General features: G+C 32.4%; 1 protein-coding gene across 1 annotated transcript in view; it reads left to right on the top strand.

Moving 5' to 3' along the window:
- Positions 1-6,527, top strand: part of LOC117100482 — an 11,945-nt gene extending 5,418 nt beyond the window's left edge. Inside the window, exons 2-3 of the mRNA XM_033240184.1 lie at positions 1,853-1,921; positions 6,144-6,527. Coding sequence (XP_033096075.1) covers positions 1,853-1,921; positions 6,144-6,527 — 453 coding nt within the window. The remainder of the gene's footprint in view (positions 1-1,852; positions 1,922-6,143) is intronic.
- Positions 6,528-8,941: the final 2,414 nt, after the last annotated feature.

Below are 8,941 nucleotides of genomic sequence, written 5' to 3'. Positions count from 1 at the left end.
GATTTATGTTAAAGACAGCTGGGATATTTCGGCAGATTTCACTGTTTTTACGCTGAAAAAATACACGAGTGGGTTTGATAAAAATCAAAAGTCCGATAAAGGTGTTAACATTACACTTATAAATTTTTAATTGTTGTAATGATTATTAAATTCCGATCAGTTTTATCTTTTCCCAAAAAAAATCGATAAAGTATTTGCGAAGTTATTACAAAAAGAAATTGAAAAATGACCAAATTTAGTGGTTTTTGGCGACCTTCACTGCCGTTTTATCGAATTTAGACACAAAATATTGTCGTAATGTAAAGGTGCATTTAGTGTCGTCGACCATTTCACATATTAATTATGCAGGTTCTACATTAATTGATAATATAATAATTGTACTGTACTAGTTTAAATAATAATATTTATAACTCTGTTCTCTAGATTACAGCTTTGCCCTGGAAAGATATGAAAAAGGTACAAATAATTGTGTTACAGATAAAAAATAAAATAATAATTTGCACATTTTTTTTTTTGGAATGATTTTAAAAGAAATATTAGTATGGAAACTGTTAATGTATTTATGGAACAATTTTTGTTTAAGCATGCACTTTATTAGCACACCATTATTATAAATATTATGATACTTTAGATTGATGTAATCATTATAGTGGAATACTAAAGTGTGCACTGCAAAACTATGTTGCCCGAATGCCAGTGCCGTATTTTGGAGTATAGACATGTGGTAGAGGAAGGGGAGTTCTATTCTATTCATGGGGATAGGGGGGGTTGCACTCCTCCCCCTCCCCAAATTTGCAAATTAGTTCAACTAAGTGGGTTAAAATACTAAAAATGACCAGTAAAGCTTAATGGGAATAGGAATTTAGTTCCACATTCTCAATTTCGCACACTTCATGCTGTTTCCCATCCTCTGACCAAAATCAGCCTGTGCCGGATTGACATGGGATTGGGAAAGGAGAGGGATGATGGTTGTAATGTGATGGTACCAATGCCGTAGCCAGCCATTGGAACAGTTGGGACAGTCCAACACAATTTTTCTATTGGGTCCACAAAAGAATGGGTCGCGGCCATTTTAAAAATGGGTTTAGATTTTCCCCATATTTTTTGTGTAAAATGGGTCGACTTTTGAGAAAATGAGTCCAGATTTCTGATATTTTGTGTAAAATGGGTCAATTTTTAAGAAAATGGGTCCAGATTATTTATAATTTTGCGTAAAATAGAAGAACTTTTAGGAAAATGGGTCCACATTATTTGAATTTACGCGTAAATTGGGTCCACCCTGATGGTGTCCCACACTGTTTGAAAATCCTGGCTATGGCATTAGATGGTACACTATGGAAAAAATAAGTTAATAAAGTTTAAAGTAACTACAGCACTGGGCACTTGAGTGTTATTTGTTTTTGCTCAGAAAATTAAATTTCTTTTGGTGGGGTAGAGCACTTTTTTCTTAAATGCACTTTTTTTTTTTCAGGGGAGAGGAAATGTCCCTAACACTTACTCTACTCACTGCAATTATTTTCACAGCAAAAATTAACTGCATCAATCGCAAATTTTCAGAATGTGTATTCAAAACTGCAGAGTTCATATTACAGTACATGCATTTTATTTACAAGGATGGCTGATGTCTATTTAGTAACAATGTAGATTTAATTAAATTATTGTGTACTATTTTAACTATATTATTATTAAGTTTTACTATTGTCTATAGTATTGACATTATTAATGATATTATTATAAAACATTTGAGTGTTTTATTATTATTAATTATTGTTATATGGTCATTATTATTTAGGTTATTCATTATTATTAGCATTATATATTTATCACTATTAATATTATCAACCTCTTTCAGCCGGAACCTGTTGCAAAGCCAACAGATATTGAACCCAACGAAGCTGAACAGCCAGCTGACTTTGGTGATGTAAGCTAATAATTTCTGATAATTTATCTTTAGAAATACTGTAAATTGGACTTTGAAAAGAAGATTGAAGGTATATTGTTTGTGTTTAATAGGCTAATAAAATGCTTAAAATATGTAAGCTATTATCTTTTAACTGACAGTTTGAATGCAAATAGTTTCATACCCCATTAATATACTTCGGATTGACACTTGGATGCTGGTGAATTAATCAGCAATTATTTGTCATTGAGAATTTATTACGTGATAATTCAATATGTACTCTTAAGCCGGGAACTCACTGCGTTGTGCGACGGTTGTTTAACCGTCGCACAATGGTTCAAACTCCACTCCCCGTGAGCACCAAACGACCCAATGCCGTTTGCTGATTGTCCATGGAATGCTTGATTTGGAGATCAAGATTCGGGTGTGAATTTGTGGGTCATTTAAAATGCTAGGTCCGAGACCTAAATATCGTTAAAAACTTCAATGAATCTAAATGAAACTTTAATAGTTTGTCATGTTTCAATGAAGAAATGTATATAATTTTTGATAACAATCCCAAGTAACGTGTAGATATGACGACCATTTAAACACTATTTTTAAAACGGTAATTTAACTATATAAATTCAACTTGAATTTTCTAAAGCGTTTAAACCAGTTGCAGCTAAGTTAAAAGCAAAATTACCATGGAATGCATGAACAGTTTTTGCTGTCAGTCACTGAATTACCATAAACTCAAAGTGAATGAACTAAAAATGCACTGACTTACGCAAGGTTGGTTATGAGTCCCATGTACCTCTCTATTACCATTGCAGCTATAGTTTGAGTCTCACTAATGTCGTGTTAGTTGTGAAGTTGGTTTTCATTGTTTTTTTTTTTACTTTATAATTTGCTTTATTTGCTCGCAATTGTTCAAACTCCACTCCCTGTGAGCACCAGACGACGCAATGCCGTTTGCTGATTGTTGGTGCCAGTCTGAACGGATCGTCACTCAAAACAATCTGTTGCACACACGTCATCATGTTACGTTCTTCATAGAATCACATCGGCCGACGATTATCGGTTGTTTGAGTGCCCGGCTTTATTAGATTTGTTATTCTTTCTCTCCAGATTTTACATCATAGACAACCGATTATTATTAGCTTTTCCCAGCAGTAGCTGGAAAAACCAACCGTGCCATCTAATTGGTTTTAAAGGAATCGCGTCTTGTATTCATTTTTTTCCCCCAAATTTCAAGACTTTTTTTTTTTCAATTTAAAGACATTTTAATTTTGTGCAAATTATTTAATCTAATTATTTGAAAAATTCTCTCTTATTATGAGGAGCTCTGTAGAATACTTGGCTGATTGATCAATTAATTCCTAATGATGATCTAATAAAAGATCGAAATATTGAATCACAATGGCGAGTTACTTTATTTGGAGTGTGTTTTATACTAAGGTATCTAAAACTTATAAGTGGACCTACTGCTTTTTGATTAATTAATTAATTAATAGATCTTTTTTGTGAAGTGCACCACCAATACCAAGGACTGTACATACTGCCATTGCCATAGGGCATGTTTTATAGATGGCACGGTCTGTTAACGATGTATTCTATTGAACCAAAGGTTGTGAGTTTGAATAGCTTCTTGGTATTCAATTTGTTTTTTTTTGCTAATTTTAAGGAATTTTTTTTTTCAATTTTAAGACATTTTAATTTTGTACAAGTGAACATTCTAATTTTTAAAAATTTCTATTTTTTAGCTCTTCTAATTTTTTTGCCAAACAGATCTCAAATATCTGAAACTGCTCATTTATTTTAAAAAAAGAAGAAAAAATTAAATACCGAGGCGCGATTCAAACTCACAACCTTCAGTTCCTTACAACACAGCGTTAACTGACCGTGCCATTTATACAGCGTGTCCTGTTAGGGATAGTAATTAATGGCAATTACTGTATGAGCCCGTGATTTATTCATGTTTATTATACTGCCCTCATCGGAGCTATCGAGATTACATTTTTTTTCCCCCTCATATTTTTGCTATCTTTTTGCACAGGATTTTGGTCACTTTCCATGCTTGGATCTTTTCAATCTTTATCTAAATATAGACCATGCCACGTAAAATTTAGTGCCTATTTGGAGTGGGGTGTCGATGTGAAAACCAATTAAAGGGATTTAAAGGCAAACACCCCTGCACCAGATATTTCAAAAACAGATTAACTGATCTGAATCAAACTTTTGTGTAAGTTTGTATTTGAGGCTCAACTTCTCAGACCTAAATATGTCAATAAAACAAATGAAACTTTCCATAATAGTTTGTCATGTTAAAATAAAGAAATGATTAAATTTTGGTGACGATCTTGAGTAGGGTGTGAACATGAAGAATGTCCTAGACCAGATATCTCAAAAACTAATCGACTTATCTGAATGAAACTTTCTGGAAAATTTAACAATGGTACAAGGAAGAAATTATTAAATTTTTGTGATGATCTAGATTCGGGTGTGAATTTGAGGGTCATTTAAAGTGCTAGGTCCGAGACCTAAATATTCGTTAAAAACTTCAATGAATCTAAATGAAACTTAATAGTTTGTCATGTTTCAATGAAGAAATGTATATCATTTTTGATAACAATCCCAAGTAACGTGTAGATATGACGACCATTTAAACACTATTTTAAAACGGTAATTTAACTATATAAATTCAACTTGAATTTTCTAAAGCGTTTAAACCAGTTGCAGCTAAGTTAAAAGCAAAATTACCATGGAATGCATGAACAGTTTTTGCTCTCAGTCACTGAATTACCATAAACTCAAAGTGAATGAACTAAAAATGCACTGACTTACGCAAGGTTGGTTATGAGTCCCATGTACCTCTCTATTACCATTGCAGCTATAGTTTGAGTCTCACTAATGTCGTGTTAGTTGTGAAGTTGGTTTTCATTGTTTTTTTTTTTACTTTATAATTTGCTTTAGTAGTATTAAGTATTTTTGTTTTTCATGTGTTTTTGACTTTATTTTAACTTTATACTTTCAATTATTTGAGGCATGTTGTGGCAAAATGGCCAAGTTGTAGCAAAAATTGAAATTCAAGTTATTGGTATTTTCAGATACTTGAGTATATGATCTTTAAAATGAGGGGTCATTCATTGAAATTGGACATTTCAAGCCCAAGTTATTGGAAAGTGAAAGTACAGCACTCTTAAGAGTCAAGATAAACATGATTTTGAGAAATTGCCTTCCAAAGTTATTTGTGCATACATTGTTTAATAGAATTAACTATCTAAATAACATTAAATAAACAATTTGTTGACCACTTCCAGAACTAATACTTTGGGACATGATTAATAATACTTTAAACTGTTTATTTATAGTGGAAAAAAAATGGATTTTTAGGCAATTTTTTGAGCTCCCATATTTTAAAGCTCATTTACTCAATACTGGCCTGTGCGACAACTTAACCATTTCGCCACAACATGCCTCATTTTAACACCACTTCTTATTATGTCAATGAGCAAAAGCCTGGATTTCTTTAAAGTTACGTATAGACCTGTGCTCTTCCATAATATTATATCTAGTTATGGGCCTAAATTTGATTGTAGCTTTTAAAACAATCTTCTTTTGTTTTGGCATTTTTTTCATTTTGGATACTCTGTATCCCCAATTATTTCATAGTCTATCTGACTCTGTTATGTTTGTCAGTTTTTTTCCAGTGCTTCTCCATTGATTTTTGGAAGTCTTTGAATTTCTCCTGATTCACCATCTACTAGTGTCTTTTCTTTCATTGTTTTTTGAGTATTGGTAAAAGCTTTTCTACATCAGTAGAAGCTACTTATATTGTATATAAAAGGTATTGAGCTTGCTTGATATCTCATTGGATGTGGATGTTAAGTGATTCAGTGTACTTTGACCCACACAAAAACCAGGCTTAATATATTTGTTCATTGCAATACCTACTAAAAGTTTGAGCATTTATTTGGGGCTCATTTTATAATTTATTTACAGTAAAAAAATAGGATAAACATAATGTAATGTCTTTGTGACAGAGTAAGTTCTACTTTTTCCATTTTTCTCTATGAAATGTTTTTCATTGTCAATTTCCAAAAAGCCTACATTATTTCAAACTCATACAAGAGTTTGTAGGATTTATATTTAGCCTTACTGTACTCATGAAAAATTACTATTTACTGTACTTTTTATCTGTTTTAGTGAATTTGTTTCTTCAGAAATAAAGAAGTTTTGTATCTTTTCATCCAATGTTCAGATTTATGGGAATGTTGATGAATCAGGACAGATGAGAACGGAAAGTGCTCCAGGAGACCTAGCAGTTACCACCCACCATGGCACCGTAAACGAGAAACATCAAGACTCAACTCGGTTGCTACCGCAGCAACGTGATTACGGCGATATTTATGAAAATGTTGCTTTTCATAACCAAGGAGGGAATAGTGCATCTTTTGAAAATGAGGCAACTAGCCTTTGCTTATTAAAGACAAAAAGTAAAACAAAATCGTCTAAAGACCGCTATCTACCAAAACAGCTATCTATACCTGAATCAAACCCACCACCACCACCACCATCTCAAGACACTGGTAGTTTGGGAAAAATGCTGATGCAACAACTAGCCACTTTACCAGGTGAGCATTGAATTAACCATGTTCATGCTACATGTTGCTGTATGCTTCAGGGATGGCGCAGCGGGGGTGCCGGGGACCAGGGCCCTCATCAGGGAGAGCTGCCCCTGAAAATTTTTGAAAAAAGTATTTTATTGCACTAAAATAACCTTTATATATCTATACATCATGCTATGTATTTTCCCCATTTTCAATGCTAAAACAACAATTTTTAACGATTTGGTTTCTGCCTGAGAAATATCCGAAATCATAAAATTTGAAGGCTGATCTCTCAAATATTGTTCTTCCAACAGCTGTATGTTTAAACTCCTGTAACTTCATAACGAAATGTCGTATTTAAATGATTCTTTTACCGTTTTATAGCTCTTATTTTACTGTTTAACCCTGTATAAATAACTAAAAATCTATTATTGCAAGGAGTGACCTTGTTTGTCTTTGCCACATATGTTATATTGTGTTTGCCCATAGCAACACAACAAATATATTTCTGCTCACCACCTCATCTACTCAACTTAAGAGAAATACTGTACTGCAGGCTGCTGTACTGTCTAGAAAATATATATATAATTCATTACTTGAAGGCCTTTTTGAGTCAGATTTGTGTAAGATCCCCTTGTGAAATATTAAATAAATGAAAAATAAATAACAAATACTTGAATCTCTTAAATTTTAAATAAGTTATTGGCCTTCGATTGATAGATATGAAAAAACATTTTCCTTGCAAATTTACAGATACATGAAATTTGCCGACAGGGGGTCTGACGTGTTCCAACAGGGAGCCTCGGTCAGGATAAAACGCAATAAAATCCCTAATTGTAGGGTTCACATGGAGAGTTTTTATGGCTTAGAATTGGCAATCAAAATATTTATATATTTGGATAGGAAATTATTATTTTTGGTTCTGGATTATGGGGTCCAGTCATATCCTACGAGGTGGGGGGGGGGATATAAAATGTTACAGTTCAGGCTATAATATTAAAGCTACTGTATCTACATAATATTAGCACCAGCCTAGTAAAAAATTATGTCATCTTTCCAAATGAAAGATAGTTTTATTGTCCTACAAAGTAGAGCAGGACCTCAGTCAATTGGAATGCATTTTATAATACCTTTCATTATTGTTGGTCTATATGTGTTCCAGGTATAGAACTTTACACAAAAAGATAAGACTGTCCATTCAATGCTTGAACTACTTTACAGTACCTGTAGGGGAGGAATATTTGCATGGCTGAAACTTTTGCTCTACATGACCTTTAAAAGGTTGACTAAAATTTATTGTTGTGAGGGAAGAACAAGGGAAATCCCCTTTCAATGACACAATTATACTGTCTAAATGCAGTGACATGTGACTATAGAGAAGTCAGTATGTTCATTTTATCCCATTATTATATTACTAATTTCATATCAATATTACCACAGATTTATGTAATCTTTAATGTATAAACATTGTGTATATTTTCCATTTCATTCATTTTATTCAGAAATTGAAGTCACAAAACATTTCTTAAATAGAACTAAAACAAGGAACAAATAAACAATAAAGAACAACAAATAAGACATTAATTCCTAGGGTAACCGAAGAAGGTATTAAAATATAAAAAACTTGTTTCCATTTGGGCCCTTAAACAATATTTTTAACATGTCAAATGAACATAAAACAATTAGTACAATAATAATGCCTAAATTGATTAAAATGTAAGACATGTTAAAAAGGCCTATATATAATAAAAGAAATTACACATTTTCATTTCAAACATTGCACTTTAATTAAACTTGTAATTGTTAATCCAAATGATTTTTCATTGCACTTGCTTTATTATCATTGCTATTATTATTATAATTATTATTATGGCACTTATTATTATTGTATTATTATTATTATTATTATTATTGGTTCCTATTAACAATAGAAACCTTTGCAATATCAGCAGAGTAGACCTATGTTAGTATGCCTGTTATGCCGCATTTGTAAACAGGCAAACATGAACAGAAATCTGTTTGTTATGTATATTCTTACCCAAGCAAAGCAGGATATAATGTAGTGCCCTATTTTTTAATTTTTTATTTTGACAAATACTAAAGCCATAACTAAGGAGACAATACCCCCTACTCCTGAAAAGACTACAAACTGTATGGTTAGACAAACCAGATATAGAATTTTGATGATTTATGCGTGATAACGAATTATCACGCATATCAAAAAATTAGAAGAAATTAGTATATTAAAAATATAAATACGGTCATGCAGTAACTTGAGTCATTAGAGAGATTTCGTTATCTTTTAGAATCAAATTCAACGAGAAAATTTCTCTTTCCCGACCAGAACAACCCAGCCAACATTGCATTTGTAGAATCTAGTAGTAACATGCGGTCTTGCGCATTCATTGTCACAAGCAACCGTTGATTATGTGACTAGAACCCTGGGCCC

Source organism: Anneissia japonica, unplaced genomic scaffold (assembly GCF_011630105.1).
Source record: "Anneissia japonica isolate Jap-2015-1 unplaced genomic scaffold, ASM1163010v1 scaffold685_len2926416_cov193, whole genome shotgun sequence".
Lineage (NCBI taxonomy): Eukaryota > Metazoa > Echinodermata > Crinoidea > Comatulida > Comatulidae > Anneissia > Anneissia japonica.
The sequence above is the reverse complement of the archived record's forward strand: the minus strand, read 5'-3'. Positions and strand labels throughout refer to the sequence as shown.